This window comes from Mustelus asterias, chromosome 23, assembly GCF_964213995.1.
Source record: "Mustelus asterias chromosome 23, sMusAst1.hap1.1, whole genome shotgun sequence".
NCBI classification, from domain to species: Eukaryota; Metazoa; Chordata; class Chondrichthyes; order Carcharhiniformes; family Triakidae; genus Mustelus; species Mustelus asterias.
Genome location: NC_135823.1, coordinates 66,383,382 through 66,401,673, shown reverse-complemented (window position 1 = coordinate 66,401,673; position 18,292 = coordinate 66,383,382). Strand labels below are relative to the sequence as shown.

Below are 18,292 nucleotides of genomic sequence, written 5' to 3'. Positions count from 1 at the left end.
CAGAAAGAACAAATTAATTTAGTAGACCTTTAATATGTTATTACAAGAATAAAATTGCTCTGGCGCACTATGACAAATTACCTCATCCAGTGAGCGAGCATCCATCACAGTGACTACGTATTCGGATGGGCCCACGAAAGCCAAGTAACGGCTATCACTGCTCACTGTTAGTGCATCTGGACCATAATGGCTGCCTCTTGCCACAACATTACCTGGAAGAATAGTGTATACATAGTGACTAAAACAATTCAGATAAAGACTAAAGCATCATTTGGCGCATACAGCTTTCATTGTATAATGAAGTTAGTAAACCATCTCCACTTTTTCTCTGTTTGAACACGTTAGACAAATTGTCCTTTTAGCTCTTAGGAGCAAAGCATCGTCTGAACAGAACGCGACGGAAAATCTGGCAGGGAGAACCCAACTTTTAATTTTTCATGCAATTAACTTAAATGGACAGAAAATTGAGGACCTCCATTAAGGATCTTCCCACTCTATTGGGTCCAAGCGTGCACTCCTCTCAACATCTATAGCTTACACTGAGATACCGCTTTAACATACTGCCCAAAGGCATTTCACTTTTGACCATGAACCACGAGGAGATATTAAGGCACCAAAAGAGGTAAGTTTTAAAGAGCGTCATAAAGGAGCAGAGAGTGGTAGAGAGGCCGAGGGGTTTAAGGGAGGAATTCCGGAGCTTAGGGTTGAGGCAACTAAAGACAAAGTTGTCAAGCAGCAGTTAGAAATGCGCAAGGAGCCAGAATTGGAGGAGCTCAGAGATCTCTTAGAGTTTTAGAGCTGGAAATGATAACAATGATAGGGAGGGACAAGAGTGGGGGGAGATTTGAAAAAAGCGATGAGAATTTTAAAATCAAAGGGGTGGCCTGACCAGGAGTTAATGTAGTTCATGAGTATAAGGATGATGGTTGAGTGGGACTTGCTGCGAGTTAGAACAATAGCAATGGCTTTGAATCAGTTCAAGTTACGGAGGAAAATACAAAGATGGCCGGGGCATTGAGTTTAAAAATTGGCAAGTCATGTTGCAGCTTTATAGAATCTTAGTTAGGCCGCACTTGGAATGTAGTGTTCAACTCTGGTCACCACACTACCAGAAGGATGTGGAGGTTTTGGAGAGGGTACAGAAAAGATTAATCAGGATGTTGCCTGGTATGGAGGGCATATGCTATGAGGAGAGGTCAGAGAAACGTGGTTTATTCTCACTGGAATGACAGAGGTTCAGAGGAGACCTGATATAATACATGGATAGGATGGGAATAGAGGGATATGGTCCCTGGAAGAGTAGGGGGTTTTAGTTCAGTCAGGCAAAATGGTCGGTGCAGGTTTGAAGGACCAAAGGGTCTGTTCCTGTGCTGTAATTTTCTTTGTTCTTTGGTAACATTGGAATAATCTAATCCAGAGGGGAAAAAGGGAGAGATGAGCGGTTTCAGCAAGATGATCTGAGACTGGAGCAGAGACAGGTAATGCTGATGAGGTGGAAATAGGCGCTCTTGGTGATGGAGCATGGTCAGAGGCTCATCTCAAATAACATGCCACGGTTGCTAATGGATTGGTTTGGCCTCAGACAACAGACAGACAGAGGGATGGATTCAATGGCTGGGAAACAGTTTCTGGCGAGTCAGAAAATGGCTTCCCAATACTTGGAGGAAATGTCTGCTCATCCAGCGCACACAGTGTGATAAATCAGAAACAGTGGCAAGATTCACCGAAGTGCTAATAAAGTCAAGATGGGTGTTGGAGAGTACATGTAGAACCTGATGTTGTGATTTCAGATGATATCATCAGTGGGCAGCATGCAATTATGAAATGGCAGGGGGCCAAGCTTAGATCCTTGGGGGACTCCGGAGGTCACAGTGCATCCAGAACTTGCACATATATGCTGTACATTTGAAAACCCCTGGACATTCCGAAGTGCTTTATAGTGTTGTCACTTATAATGTAGGTAATGTTGCAATGCGTCATGCCCAAAGTGCCAGAAGATCAGCCATGATCTTATTAAATGGCAGAGCAGCCTCACAAGGCCCAATGACCTACGCATGCTCCTTGTTCACATTTTCAAAGAAAATCATTGGCTGCAGTCATTTGGTCTCACATAGCACTCAGTTACCTGTGAAATCCATATCCACTCAACCCTTTCCTAGGCTTCCCTCCAACCCTCTCCTCACAAACATCCCATATCAAGTATCAGCTGACCTTGCAATTTAGACAGTCGTCACTGGAATGTACTGGAATATACTGCAAGTGCTTAAGTGATTATCACTTGGATTAAAACTCTGAATCTAAACCATGTAACTTACCCAAGATCCTGATAACATGGTGATCCTCCTCTCTTGCGTTGTACAGAGCCAATGACCCCAGAGATCCGGCACTGTACATGTACTCGCCGTTGGGGGAAAACACAAGTCCAATCACCTGTCCTCTGTGCTGCCTGGAGACCACACACACATGAAATATGAGCAAAATCTGAGACTGAAACCTCACTCACAAGAATTCAGAGCAATAGACTATTCCCCTCCTCAAGCCTGTTCTGCACTTTGTTAAGATCAAAGCTGATCTGATTGTGGCCTCAACTCCACCTTCCTGTCTACCTCCCTTAACCTGCGACTCCCTTTTTGATTTATCCACTCCGTGGCAAATTCTGCAAACAGGTTTTGCCACTGGATTGTACAATATGTTTTGAAATTTTCAAAAAATGTTCATAACCTAAAACGTACTGCTGTAGAATTGAACACTCACCTCTGTTCAGTCAGGAGACTGGAATTTCCCACATTAAAAATTCTCACCACTCCACTGCTGAATCCACAAGCAAAAACCTGTTGTGTAGGGTGAAATGTCACAGCACACGGAGTCTCTTCAGCACTCACAAAGTCATATAACTATTATACAGAAAAACATGCAGTCAGTTACAAGGCAGCTGCAAATATGAACTGTAGGTCAACATATTCATTTCAACTGAAACAAATCTTCTCGCTCTTAACCTAATTAACACAACTCAGAAATCTGAAGATGGCAACATTTAAAATCACTTAAGAGTACAATCCTTTCTTTTGGGGAGGAAGAAAGGTGAGAGAGAAAAAATAGAGGTAGATAAAAGGATTGAAGAAACACATCCCTCAGAAAACTAACCATGGAGCAACCTACAACAGCAGTTATACTATCTCACAAATCATGCAGCTATGCAAGGGAATTGCAATCAAAATTTAGGCTATAGGCCCATTTCATGTTTTATGTATATTTAGAAACCCAAGAACCAATTACAACAGGTAAAAATAATCAGCTATTTTTAGAAAAAGTAGGTATTTTTCCCCAAAAGGAAACCCTCCAAATAAAGAACGAAGATAGGCACTCAGTACTTATACAAGTTAAAAATCCTTCACTCTCCAACATGACCATACGCACCTGTTGCATAGAATCTAGGTCCCACACACGGATGGTGCAGTCTTCAGATACAGTAACAAGATGTCTCCTTATTCCATCCACTGAGAAAGCCAGAATTCTGCTTGTATGCGACCTCATTAGCGTAGTATAACCTCTGCTGGGTATATCCAGGTATCCTAGATTACCTGTCGTGGTTGCAGCCAGCACTTTCAGTCCCTTAGGATCAATGCTGACAAAGCTGACACCACCTTCATGTTCTACAGATAGATGCAGGAGTTTAAGTCTGTAATGATCAGCCAGTTATAAAATTATACCATCCCGAAATTTCAAAACCTACTTTAAAAAATACAATAGTGCTTTCTCTTTAAAGGAGTAAAATGCTATCAATGTCAAGAACAATATATCAGAAGCCAATTTCATACTTACTTCCTTTTCGGTCAGAACAAGCATTCCCAGGTTAAGTAATATACTCCTGTAGATTTTATGCTTACTTGATACACTATGAGAAACAGTTCGCACTTCCCCACATACTAAGGTACAGGTTGGTGTACACAAGATTTAGAGATCACCAAGCGTACACAGGAGTCTTACTGAAGCTAAAACTGCACAGCTTACATTACAAAGCACTAGACTCTTCCCACAGATTTTCAAGCTATAACTCGACCATCTGTCAGAACATTGGCACATAGGATTCTCTGCAGCTAAGTCGGAAGGATTTCCAGCTTCAAGTGATAGATTTATTGTTCCATGTTCCATCAATGAGTCTGAAATATCGAAAACTACCTGATTCAGGTATTTGATTGTTAAAGACACTCTGAACTTCCAATACTAGCAAAATCATCTCAATCAAGGATAGTCATTACGGGGCCATTATGACAACCAACAATCATGAACTTCAACCTTGCCTCACGAAAACCAGATCTTGGGAGCACCTCCTGAATGACGTACTGAGCAACAAAACTTGTGAGCGCATTGCCACCATTTCACTGACCGTAACACGGACATTCACAAAAGCTCATTCAACTCCACTTCCTAGAAATGCAGAGTTCCAACAGCAGCTTCTTGCTTTTCTGCAAAAAGACTCATCAGCCATGAATACATGCAAAATTATCATTTTCAGCCTCCAGCTAAACCCTTCCAACAGGAGTTGCCCCATTTTGATTTTTCTCACCAACAAGTCAAACATTCCCTTCACCAAGAAGAACCTACACAGGTTGGCTTGCATCATGTAATCTAAACTTTGGTACTCTCTAAAGAACTGTCTTATGAATGGTGAAGCAGAGACCTGGAAGCAAATTGCCTGTCTGTTCCAATACTGGAACAACGTACAGGGAGTGACAGGGGAGGAAAGACTGAACCTGACAAACCAATGTATGTTTATAATAACTTGTACAGAACCACAGCCAAGCTACTGAATAAAGTAGAGATATTAGGTCACCTGCTTCAAGAAAGACAGTGGCGAAATCCAAAGGCCAGAGACGCAAGTAACCATCATCAGATCCTGTGGCACAGAAAGCAGCAGAAACACTGATACTATTGATGGCAATACCAGCACCTAGAATTTAAAAAAAATAGCTCATTCATTCTACATGTCTGAAAGATCATCATAAAAAAATGAGTTCCAAACATGAGACAGATCAAAACATTCTTAAAATGGATGGATGTTTCCTCCTAACTTCTCTTGCACCATTTAAACTAGTGTCTGCACGTTGCTACAATGCATGATTAGGCAGCAAAGGAAGAACGTAATGTAAGTTTGATAGTTTTGCTGTGAAAATGGAAAGGCATTACGGCGGCGCGGTGGTTAGCATTGCTGCCAGGGGGCCGGGTTCGATTCCCAGCTTGGGTCACTGTCTGTGCAGAGTCTGCACGTTCTGCATGAGTTGCCTCCGGGTGCTCTGGTTTCCTCCCACAATCCAAAATACGTGCTGATTAGATGGATTGGCCGTGCTAAATTCTCCCTCAGTGTACCCGAACAGGTGGCGACTAAGGGATTTTCACAGTAATTTCATTGCAGTATTAACGTAAGCTTACTTGTGACACTAATAAACAAACTAAAAAACAAACCCATTCTGTCAGGGTCTAACCAACATGAGACTTACACAAGGGGGGCCTAGACTATGTGGAGCACGAACTATTTTATAGAGTAGAGAATGAATCGCAAATAAATCAAATGAGCAATTCATTATTAAATATACAGTGCATCGGAAATATTTCTGAAAGATACATTTTTTATTACAAGTGAGGACAATCACAGAATAGATCCCAGACAAACAGAAAACTCATTACATCTTGTGTATTACATAGAAACATAGAAGACAGGAGCAAGAGGAAGCCATGAGCAGGAGGAAGCCATGAGCAGGAGGCGGCCATTTGGCTCTTCGAGCCTGCTCTGCCATTCATTACGATCATTTGCTTTGATTTATTGTCACATGTATTAACATATAGTAAACAATATTGTTTCTTACATACTATACAAGACAAAGCATACCGTTCATAGAGAAGGAAAGGAGAGTGCAGAATGTAGTGTTACAGTCATAGCTAGGGTGTAGAGAAAGATCAACTTAATGCAAGGTAGGTCCATTCAAAAGTCTGACAGCAGCAGGGAAGAAGCTGTTCTTGAGTCGGTTGGTACGTGACCTCAGACTTTTGTATCTTTGCCCGACAGAAGAAGATGGAAGAGAGAATGTCCGGGGTGTGTGGGGTCCTTAATTATGCTGGCTGCTTTGCCATGGCAGCAGGAAGTGTAGACAGAGTCAATGGATGGGAGGCTGGTTTGCGTGATGGATTGGGCCACATTCACGACCTTTTGTAGTTCCTTGCGATCATGATGATCATGGCTGATCATCCAACTCAATAGCCTAATCCTGCTTTTTCCCCCATAACCTTTGATCCCATTCGCCCCAAGTGCTATATCCAGCCGCCTCTTGAATACATTCAATGTTTTGACATCAACTACTTCCTGTGGTAATGAATTCCACAGGCTCACCACTCTTTGGGTGAAGAAATGTCTCTCCGTCCTAAATGGTCTACCCTGAATCCTCAGACTGTGACCCGTGGTTCTGGACTTCCCCACCATTGGGAATATCCTCTCTGCATCTACCCTGCCTAGTCCTGTTAGAATTTATAGGTCTCTGACGAGATCCCCTCTCATTCGTCTGAACTCCAGTGGAATATACTCTGGATTGTACATAGCGGAAGTGACAATTTCAGCAATCGCTGCTCATACATCAGTCCCACCATCCCCAAAATCAGCCTAATAATTGAGACGTAGTCTGCAGATCCCACTTTTCAGACCAACCTCCCTTAACTTACTTTCTGAAGCTTTACACTGAGGTTATATTTTAAATTCTACGTCATATCGGAGATACAGAGAATCATCTTGGGCAGACTAATGCAATCATGCCCCATCCACTTAGATATTGGCTAGAATTCTCCGGCCGTTGCAAGGGAGGACGGAGAATTGGGTGCTCAGCAAAATCCCGGTTTGCTGCAGCAGGACCAGAAAATCCCGCTGACGGGAACGGCAGGAAAATTCCACCCATTAAGTGCAGCATAGCACCACCTGCTGGATTTCATAATGCATTACAATGATCAACCCTCCTCCCAGTTATCTTTAAAAGGCTGAAAGCACAAGTACAAACAAAGCACTGTGGCTGATGAAGTTCACGTTATGATACAAATCTGTGGTTTGCCCCATCATGGAATCTAAATACACCACGAGCCATTCCAAAGGTTGTGTCTCCACTATTCACATCTGGTGTTGATCACTGCGTGCAATGCTTCCGCACATCAACCTTTTACCAAGTCAGCGGAAACTGCAATGTCTGTAGGTTTCTCAATGGCATCATTTGCAGAAGTGGTGGGTTTGTGTGTGTAAAGGCCTAACTAACAGGTGTTACAAGATCCAAACATATCTCGGTCGAAAGCAGAGGGGAACTAAACTCTCAGTATGCCTTGTGAGTTTTGTTTATATGCAAGTCGTTAGAAAGCAGCGCATGCGTAATCCAGCGTTTTTGTAATTCTTCGGGCTGAGGATGGGCCCAGCGTGCCTGTGTGAAAATAATATGCTGCAAAAATTGGGTAATGTGACCCAGGAGCCGAGCACCATAATTGGGAGTTCCCGCCAGAGGTCAAAGAGAAGTTAAGGAGGGAAGAGAGGGGCAAAGAAAGTGGCTCCCAGCAACAAAAGGGCTGCGGTTTGCAGACTTTTAAGGCTCAGAAGAACCCTCGATATCAAAGGTAGCAGAAGGTCGGTGATTCCGTGGCGTGGGCTGTTGGGGCAAAGGTACTGCGTTGGAGTACTGGTGTTCTACTTGGCATGGCTGAAGAGCTTAAATGGTGGCTTGTGAGTTAGTACACGAGTGCAGACTCGGCAATCCAAGGGAACAGATCTCCTCTTTGGGAGGAGAGATTGAAATCCTGCATGGTGGATTGGCCATTGAGGCCGTCTGGGTTGGAGCGATCTTTGGGAGAGAATTCCAAGGCAAGATCTTCAAAAGGTGAAGACTAGAATCCCTCGTGAGAGAGACAGAGTTTCAACGCGGTTGGTTGGCTCACTGTTCACTGACATCTGGGTGGGTTGTTGAGAAATCCATCGAATCAGCCTTGGTCACATCGGCCATTTTGTCTGTTAATTCACATGCATCTCGTACTCACCCTGGATGTTAGCGTATTAGATAGAAATTGTAAACTGTTTTACCTCTCTGGCTTTGTTCAGTGAAGCTTATTTTTTTTCTGTTCAAAACCGGTGAAATCTTGTGGCTTTATTCTATTAGCAAGCATCTTGAATCTCAAACTTTGTCTACTTTAAACAGAAAGTTATTCGTCCCTAACTAATTGTATCAAAAACTTGGGGAGGTCTGGTCGAGGATCAAAACCCATTTATTCCTGTATTTCCTTTTCATGCACTAAAATTTAATTTTAAACAGAATTATTTCCTCTGCTCAATGACTTTTGAGATTCCTTCAATTTCATCTCCTTTTGAACAGGGAAATTTCAATCTCTTTTGGCCCATCATCATAATTCAATCCTCTTAATCGCAGGAATCACCGATTCATCACAATTAGAGTGGGAGAGAAATCTAACCCATTACTCCGCCATGAACAATCAAAATACATTTTAGTCTTTCAGTGGAATATACTTCAGATTATACATACTGGAAGTGACAATTTCAGTATAAAACACAGCTATATTGCTGCAATGGACTAACCTTCCAATAATTTCAATGAGTCAATTCATACTGATTTTGTGAAGTTAGATTTAGTTGTACGTTTGCACACACAGCTGCAGATAAATTAAGCTTGCACAGAAATATAGCTTCTTACCTGAATTAAGCATTGTTTCTCGTTGGTGTGAATGCTTCTGCTGTGATGGAAACAAGCGACGTGCATTCTTAATCACAACATTTTTGTAATCGATTTCGATGATGTGCCCACTTCTACTGCACGCAAAGCTGCAATTGTGCAAAATAATTTAAATAAACGCACAGTTTATTCAGATTGATTACCATATCTAATTTCTCAACTTGATTAATGAAGAACGAAAGACTTACATTTTGACAGGGCGTTCCATGACCATTTAGCAGCCAATTAAATATTACATTTTGTATTGTAGGAAATGAGACAATCAATTTGCACAAGCTCTTTCATGTCCACTTGACAGGGCTTATCTTGTCTCATCCAAACACAGCACTTTCAACAATGCAGCACTCACTCAATACTGCAATATGTCAGCCTACTTATTTTGTGAAGTCTCTGCAGTGAGACATGAACACACACGCAGACACGGGGAGAACGTGCAGACTCCTCATAGACAGTGACCCGAAGCCGGAATCGAACCTGGGTCACTGGCGCTGTGAGGCATTAATGCTAATCACTATACACTTTTTGAGACATGACTAAGAAAATGGGTAGGTCATATATTCACTCCCTGTGTAAATAAATGTGTTTTAAAGTCCTTTAAAGGATACGTCTAATATGTAACATATGCGAGCTAGAAGGCTGGTCAAAATAGTTCAAAGCACTACATAGATTAGATGACATAGAACTGATCTTATCAAACGTTTTGTTTTTGTTTGCATTTTCCCTTACAGCATTCGGTCAGCAGGGTCTTTATCAGCCAGTTGCCCCTCTTCAAACGCTACATCTGTAAATTCCAAACAATGATATTCACCCAGGTTTACTGGGCAAGATCGCAAAGCCCCACTTCGAACGCGCCACAGGCGAATATTATCTCTTCCACATGACACCATCCTGTCAGATAAACAAGCCAATCACTGTACAGTTAGAGTCAACAGATTGCATTCCCACTTGGAAAATAAAGTGAGTGAGATCACGAACAAAGGGATCTAACAATACAGGTGAACAAATTAATAACAGCATCAACAAAACAATTAAAAATGCTCACAAAGAACCGGGACTTATTTCTCGGGGTATAAAAGTCAGAAGCAATGAAGTTATGTGAAAATAGCTGTTTCTTTAGAAAAAAAGACTTGGAGATGTCCCCAAATATCTTTAAAGTTATAACTGGGTTTGACAGTGTAGATGTGGAGTGAATGTTCGTGACAGAATCCAGAACTAGGGGCCACAAGTACAAGATAGTTACAAACAAATCAATATTGAAATATAGAGCCTCTTACCTAGTGTCATCAAAAGAAGCTATTTTCATCACCTGAATGTCAACTTCAGTGTGAGCTTTCGCCAACACCACTACTTCACCATCCCGATTCACTTTTGCTGTGTTCCAAACCACAACCATCTGCAGAGAAAGATTGTCAATAACTTTAAGGACAACTTGAATTGCACATCCCCCATTTTTAGTACCCCAAATTAAAACAGTCTACAATTGTCTATATTTGCAGTTTTATTTCTGCCCTTTCCATTTACATCATGGGACCTTTACCACTTCATCTGGTCATTATTGTCTTTGCCTGGTAGCTTCTCCTTGAAGACACCAAGCAATTTGATGTCATGGATTTGAATCCCATGCTGTCACCACCGGCATCTTTTTGAGTCTTGTTAGACTCTTTAGCCTAGATTATTTTGACTCTCATATTTCAGATCACTCTTGTAATGATGTCCTAATTCTCCAAACCTTCAACCAGCCATCTGTGGATTGAAACGTAGGGAAGATTCTGATAATGTGTCCTAGAAATGAACAGCAATCAGCAAACAATATCTCTATTCAGTGCTGAACTACTGCCATACCATCATAACATCTCAATTAAATCTTCGGAAATTGCACTTGAAGGATCACAGTAGAGTTTGGGGTGCAATTTGCACTGGGGTTCCCCCAATCTCCCACTACAAATTCAGCAGAGAAGAGAAGCATTATGAAATTCTAGGTCAGTTACTGAGATTCCCCCTTAGAAATTGCTGGTGCCCATTTAAAAACATTTTTAAAGAAGCAAATCTGTAAGAAAAATAAAGAAGAGAATAATCCAACAGTCAAATAATGGCACCCCACCTCTTATCCGATTCTGAGTGGACAAAGCACAACCCCAAGGGAGAAGTTGATCTATTCTACATACACAGGACACTTTTATTCATCCAGATATTCCAAACTGTCAGAGATTTCTTCTCTAACTTTTAATTTAATGAAGTTCTCAAATTGTTTTTCAGGTGTACCAAATTTTGTGTGCATTAATGTCTGATAATTTTATTCTACTAATATTATAATGTTACCAATATAAAATACTAAGCAACATACTGAATTGAACCACCCAGAATGCAGTGAATGATTTTGGTTATCAGTGAACACGCTTGACTGAAGGTGTTTATATAAGCACTGAGAAGTACTTACTGTTTTACCACGACTGTCCTTTCCTACACCACAGAGAACTTTCCCATTGAACGAAAAGCTGAAGGAAAAGAAAACACTTTCTTGTAAACTTTCCTGCCAATTGGGCAAATCCTAACTAGCCAGGAGTACTGCCTTTAATTGCATCAGCATATAAATATTTACTGTGAACCGTTACTCAAGCAATGCTCAGAATCAATGAATATTCTAACTGTAAGCCCCCATAAATGATTCAAATATTTGAACATAAAACTGCTACATGAGACACCAAAGCCTTTATTTGTGGAACAATTTAACTGCTAATTTCCTTTTGCAACACTTAACTCTGCAACCACATTGGAGTGTTCAGCATTCTAAGACCAAAATTTTAACAGTCATTAGAACAGTTATGAGTGGGCAATATTTTGGAACATGAAACATCAAGATACTGCAGGAAAGTTATGTTCTACACACACTAAGAAGTCTCACAACGCCAGGTTAAAGTCCAACTGATTTATTTGGAATCACAAGCTTTCGGAGCGCTGCTCCTTCATCAGGTCATCACAAAAGTCTTACTGCGCCCACCCCATTCCAACACCGGCATCTCCACATCATGTCTACGCACTGGTCATGGAATTAGAGTAATAAGGGGAATCACATTTAAAAGGAAATCAAACATTTGAATAAGAAAAAATATCAAATAGTGAAACGGCTTTGAGTGGGTAGCTCCACTGTGCAGATGGCAGGTCTGTACAGGTCTGGTTATAGTAATTGATCAAAACTCCCATCATGCTGCAAATAAGACACCTGAAGTTACTGTTGACTTCAACTTGTCCCTTATTTTATATACAGTCACTTTAAAATTGTTGGCATTATGAGAAACGTTTTGTCCAAAATGCTTCTCAGCATTACATCACAAATGGAAATAACGGAACGTTAATGATTTAAAATGTACAAAAGGGTAAAAATGTACAAATAATTCAGAATTGTGTGTTAATTCGGTGTATTAAGCATCACTTTATTAAATATATTGGCTATCAAGATAATTGAAACTGCGTAAATAAGTGCGTAAATTCAATCCATTTAACACAATAAATATCCTGACTAAATCTTTAATAATTAATTGAAGACAGTATTTAAATTTAGTACACGTAACAGATATTAACTGTTTGGATTTTCTAACTACAAGCAATTTGAGAATTAATATGAAAAACCCTTTGATCATTTTGTTCACTACACTTATAATCAACAAAGCAAGGGGGAACAGCAGCGATGTATTTCAGCCTTACCTGAGAGATGACACTGAATGTACATGGGTCTTGAACATTGCCAGACAGTTCCCTTTGTTGAAGTTCCAGACTCTGATCAGACTCACATTCCCAGTCTGTGCTGACGCGAGTAGTGTTGAGTTGCCATTAAAGGACAAAGCAGAAACCTGCCAGAAAGACAACACAAGAGAAACTGATGGTTTTGAGAAGAAAGCTGACATTATATATGGCACTTTGATAGGGTACCACAGTGCTACCACAGATACCATGCGCTATCCACAGGGTTTAACTGGACCTAGATCTGCACCTGTTAGCCATAAAAGAGAGACAGAAGCAGATAGGAACAATTTAAAATCAAGACCAGCTGTTCTAACAAAGCAGACACTGATCGATCAAGAGTGGCAGATGCTTGGAAGCAGGTCGTAAGACCCCTAGACAAAGAAGAGATCTAAGGAATATACTGAAGTCTTTCTGAAAACAGCAATGTAGGCATTATAAAAAGAATGCATCTCGCATACCTTGTCTGTATGTCCGATGAAAAATCTCTGCTGTCCTGTGTCAATTTCCATCACCACAACTATGGCATGACAAGGATAGACCACAGCTGATCCAGATTTAGTCCATGCTGCCTAAGAAGGTAAAACAAACATTCTAAAATATATTTTACAGTAGTTACCAAAGGTTTACCAACATACATGCATGCCATTTATGGCCTGAGGTTTTTTTTAAAAAAACTGTAGCTAGGTAATCGAGCCACCTGAAGTCAAACATTTTGGAGATTAAAAATTAAAATTAAGCCTTTTGCAAACAAACTTTTTTCATTTGGTGACTGTGATTGAGAGACAAACGTGTAAAACAGGCCTGAACTCCCCCATAGTGGCATGATGTCTGGTCAAATCTTTGGGGGTGGGGCACAAAAAGAGTCCCATGCGTGGGTGAGGAGATTCCTGTGTTGGGGGAGTGGGAACAATAGAGGGCTGGTCTGGGTCTGTACATTGTTACCCAGAATGTAGAAGCACTTTTAATTCTAACCTTACCTTGCTGACTATTGATGCAACCCAGTTGGAACCATCCAAAGCTTGCAATTTGAATTGCATTTCCGGATGGGTCCAAGCACAGGGCAGTTGCCATGGGGGAACTTTGCATTTTTGGACAATTGCCATGCAAACCTTACCTGAAAAGTTCCAAGAAAGGTTCCCCAGCGCATCTCTGGGATAGCCTCTCGTTCCAACACTGGGGAGCTCGGAAGTTACAGATCAATGTGCCAAGAGTTGCAGGTTGAAGCATCTCAGTCAGAGATACAGAGGAAAAAAAAAGATACAGGACAATTTAAATTGGGAAACTGCATTATGGAAGGTTTTTTCCGAATGATTAACACATGATTTTTGTGCAAGCAGCTCTCCTACTTCAGAGAAAAATATGCACAGATGTGCTTTTTGCTAAATCAATGAGTAGGCCGGTGTTATGGCAAAAGAGCAATAATGCTATTTCAGTGACAACGGTGGAAAGTCCTAGCAAAGAAGAATTGTATATTTTGAAATGTGTTTACAGTATCGGTGAGATAGTACAAGTGATTCCATGTATTGCACAAAGATTATTTCCCAAGTATATTCTGTATAATTTTTTGGAGTCTAAAATGCGCCTGTGAGGCACAGTCCAATAGGGCAAAGTAAATGTGTCACTGTTGGTTTCTTGTGTCACAGATGATTGCAGCCGCTGGCTCTGTGACAAAATTTCTGTGACAAAAACTGATAGCCAAGTTCCGCACACACGAGGACGGCCTCAACCGGGATATTGGGTTCATGTCACACTATTTGTAACCCCCACAGTTGCCTGGACCTGCAGAGTTTCACTGGCTGTCTTGTCTGGAGACAATACACATCTTTTTAGCCTGTCTTGATGCTCTCTCCACTCACGTTGTTTTGTTTCTTAAAGACTTGATTAGTTGTAAGTATTCGCATTCCATCCATTATTCGTGTAAATTGAGTTTGTGTCTTTATATGCTCTGTTTGTGAACAGAATTCCCACTCACCTGAAGAAGGGGCTTGGAGCTCCGAAAGCTTGTGTGGCTTTTGCTACCAAATAAACCTGTTGGACTTTAACCTGGTGTTGTTAAACTTCTTTCTGTGACAAAAGACAGCTGACAACCTCTCCACAACTTTGACTTTGCCTACGTGGGTAAAAATACGTCCTGGACAAAAAGAATACCATGGGGAGGAGATGGCCTAGTGGTATTATCATTAGACTGTTAATCCAGAAACTCAGCTCATGTTCTGGGGACCTGGGTTCGAATCCCGCCACAGCAGTTGGTGGAATTTGAATTCAATAAAAATAATCTGGAATTAAGAATCTACCGATGACCATGAAACCCTTGTGGATTGTCGGAAAAACCCATTTGATTCACTCATGTCTTTTAGGGAAGGAAATCTTACCTGGTCTGCCTACATCTGGCTCCGGAGCCACAGCAACTACCTTCCAGGGGCAACTAGGGATGGGCTATAAATGCTGGCCAGCCAGCGATGCCCATATCCCACGAATGAATAAAAAAATACAAAGGGGAAAAGGCAAAATCAAAACAAAACTATTTTTTCTATGTTGCTTTGGGTTCAAAAGGAACTTACACATTTCACAGTGCACCCTCCATACCCAATAATCTTCTTTAGTCTTAATATAGGGTCTGGCTGCAGTCCCTGAAAGGAAAAAGATTGAACAGAAGAGATGAATACACAATAAAGTTCAAACCTAAAATATGTAGGAGCAATTTAAATAGGAAATTATCTAACTTTCCTCTCCCAAGTTGCTCAGAACAAAGGTAATTTGTAACCAGACAATTAAAAGAGCAGCCACGCCTCATTTACAGTGGGATCCTGTGGAAGAATTTCACTAAAGGTTAATATTAGTTAATGTGTGATCCTACATGCAACATGAATGGGCATTACATGCAAGAGAAGAAACAAGGTCAGACTCTAAAATAGTTCCAAACGTTGTGGAAGTGAGGGCAACAGTGATGTACTTTGAAGACATGGAGGGTTGCCACTGGAAAATAGTCATGCTAATACAAGGTTTAAGCAGTGTAAGGGTATTGTTTGGAGACACACATGGCTGATGGCTCCTTTTAAGAGCTCTACTAGATTCCTCATTTTGAATATGCAGTGTTCCTAAGAATATTTCTTAATACAATGCAGTTTGCTAAGCTCATCCCCTGTAAAAGTTTTCAAAATTAAAATATTTCAGACACAAGATCTGTCCGGTTGGCTGAGGAAAATCTTCAGGTCGTGACCTACCTGAGGGTCTTTAAACGTCTGGCAAAGCAGCCTGCTGGGAGTAGGAACCTTTGTGCATATAGTCTGAAAAACAAAGGCATTGTGGCCTTGTATATTATGCAACACAAAACTGGGAACAGAGACATTTATACTTAGTAAGGATGCAGTGGTGCTTTAGTACGTGATGTACGATATTGATGCAATATATAAAAATGCTGCGGTACAGAAAATAATAGAGGGTCACTGTGTTTCTCCACACAGAGATTCCAATCTTATTTGAAGAAGTAGCTTCTCCATTTTAAAAGAAGGGAAACAATATTATTTGTAGCAAATCTGCTGATGACTACTCCCCCAGAACAGCAAATGATACTGCTCCGGCAAAATACATAAAAACTCAAAGTAGATAAAAATTGCCATGGATTCAGCACTCGACAAATTCCTAATCACAACTGTTGCATAATGCTGTAGAATAGTGCTGTGCAGAATCCAAGGATTTCCCATGGAAAGGGGGTAAAGCGGGTTGGTGGGGGTGGAGTGGCAGCAGCATATACCTTAACCACACCATCACAAGCCCTTGCAGCCACTGTCAAAGTATCAGTGACAAAGGAGAGGGCCATGAATTCTTCTCTTCACCCCAATCCTTTGGCTGAGGTGGTGTATAGCGGAGAAACTGGGTCACATTCCTGTGCAGGTTTGCTTGGTTTGATATGGCCGAAAATTTCACAACTAACACTGGACTTAAAATGAAAATTCAAGTTGTTAATCCAAATATAACAGTGATAAAAATACAAGGAGCTTTTCAGTGTTTTACGGCTCACCTCCTCTGTATCACTGCTGCATCTTTGGACTGCAACTTTGCCACTTTGACCTGCAAAAACATGAATTCCGCCATCATCCACCGGAGCCACTTCCGTACACTCATCACTTTCAGTTGTGGCTTCATCCCCACGTCCTCTGTTGTATTTGTCACTATGAGGTGATACAGTTGTGTCCAAGTGTATTTCAGGGATGCTCGTAATGATCCGAGAAGATCTCCGTCTACAAGTTGCCTGGAACAGGAAGCAACTCTTGAAGAATATAACAAGTAACAAAAGTGCATAATTGCTTGGATTATTTGAAGAGTTCTCAACTTCAAGAAATAATTTTACTTTTGAGCATGATTATTTCAGAAGATCCCATGAAATCTGCAATTTAACAAAAGGTTAATGAATGTCAAATCTAGGTGATGGACTGAAACTACTGCAATCACAATGGAAATTAAGAAAAATTACGACAGTCAATAAGATTCCATATAAAGACAATTAGATTACATTTAGTTAAATACAAACTAGGCCTAAATTCCCTTAAATATAGGAGTTGATTTTGTAGGATTTTGAAAGGAATTAAGTTTTTTTAAATTCATTCGTGGGACACGGGTGTCACTGGCTGGCCAGCATTTATTGCCCATCCCCAGTTGCCCTCGAGAAGATGCTGGTGAGCTGTCTTCTTGATTCGCTGCAGTCCATGTGCTGTGGGTTGACCCACAATGCAGTTACGGAGGGAATTCCAGGATTTTGACCCAGCAACTGCAAAGGAATGGCGATATATTATATTTCCAAGTCAGGACGGTGAATGGCATGGAGGGGAACTTGCAGGTGGTGGTGTTTCCATGTATCTGCTGCCCTTGTCCTAGATGGAAGTGGTCGTGGGTTTGGAAGGTGCTGTCTAAGGATCTTTGGTGAATTGCTGGAGTGCATCGTGTAGATAGTACACACTGCTGCTTCTGAGCGTCGGTGGTGGAGGGAGTGAATGTTTGTAGATGTGGTGCCAATCAAGCCGGCTGCTTTGTCCTGGATGGTGTCAAGCTTCTTGAGTGTTGTTGGAGCTGCACCCATCCAGGCAAGTGGGAAGTATTCCATCACACTCCTGACTTGTGCCTTATAGATGGTGGATAGGCTTTGGGGAATTGGGAGGTCAGTTACTCGCCGCAGTATTCCTAGCCTCTGATCTGCTCTTGTAGCTACTGTTTTTATGTGATGAGTACGGTTGAGTTTCTGGTCAATGGCAACCCCAAGGATGTTGACAGTGGGGGATTAAGTGATGGCAGCACCATTGAATGTCAAGGGGTTAGAGAGAAACGTTTTCTGCTGGTGGAGGAACTTAAGAGAAGGGGACAGGATCTTAAAATCAGAGGCAGGGTCATTCAAGAGAAAGGGTGGTTGAAGTGATGGAACTATCTCCTACAAAAAGTTGCATGTACTAGTTAATTAATAAATTTAAACCCGAGATTGATAAGACTTTTTCTAGTAAACAATATTAACCGATGATAGAAACCAACATGGTTGGATGGAGTTAGGACTATAATCAGCCAAGATTTCACTGGATGGCCCAATCCTGCTCTTACACTCCTAAATCTTGACATTAACTAGATTTCCCCCCCTCTCCCAACACTCAAGTGTGAGACATTATACACTTACATCAGGAAACACTTGGAAACTTATTTCACTTTGCTGTTTTTTTAAAAAGCATAACAGTTAGTGTCTATATAAATTCTTCTCTGTTCAATGCTAATTCCCCTGTTTAAAACAACATGGATTAATTGCCACA

General features: G+C 41.1%; 1 protein-coding gene across 3 annotated transcripts in view; it reads right to left on the bottom strand.

Moving 5' to 3' along the window:
- wdr90 (WD repeat domain 90) overlaps window positions 1-18,292 on the bottom strand; it is a 79,299-nt gene that overhangs the window by 40,299 nt on the left and 20,708 nt on the right. For all 3 annotated transcript variants that reach the window (XM_078240846.1, XM_078240845.1, XM_078240847.1), the window contains 14 exons: window positions 16,525-16,755; window positions 15,728-15,790; window positions 15,065-15,133; window positions 12,962-13,072; window positions 12,465-12,610; window positions 11,200-11,257; window positions 10,037-10,155; window positions 9,489-9,650; window positions 8,724-8,851; window positions 4,835-4,951; window positions 3,418-3,653; window positions 2,755-2,894; window positions 2,316-2,446; window positions 82-212 (listed from right to left, as the gene is read on the bottom strand). In XM_078240846.1, coding sequence (XP_078096972.1) covers window positions 82-212; window positions 2,316-2,446; window positions 2,755-2,894; window positions 3,418-3,653; window positions 4,835-4,951; window positions 8,724-8,851; window positions 9,489-9,650; window positions 10,037-10,155; window positions 11,200-11,257; window positions 12,465-12,610; window positions 12,962-13,072; window positions 15,065-15,133; window positions 15,728-15,790; window positions 16,525-16,755 — 1,842 coding nt within the window. The remainder of the gene's footprint in view (window positions 1-81; window positions 213-2,315; window positions 2,447-2,754; window positions 2,895-3,417; window positions 3,654-4,834; window positions 4,952-8,723; window positions 8,852-9,488; window positions 9,651-10,036; window positions 10,156-11,199; window positions 11,258-12,464; window positions 12,611-12,961; window positions 13,073-15,064; window positions 15,134-15,727; window positions 15,791-16,524; window positions 16,756-18,292) is intronic.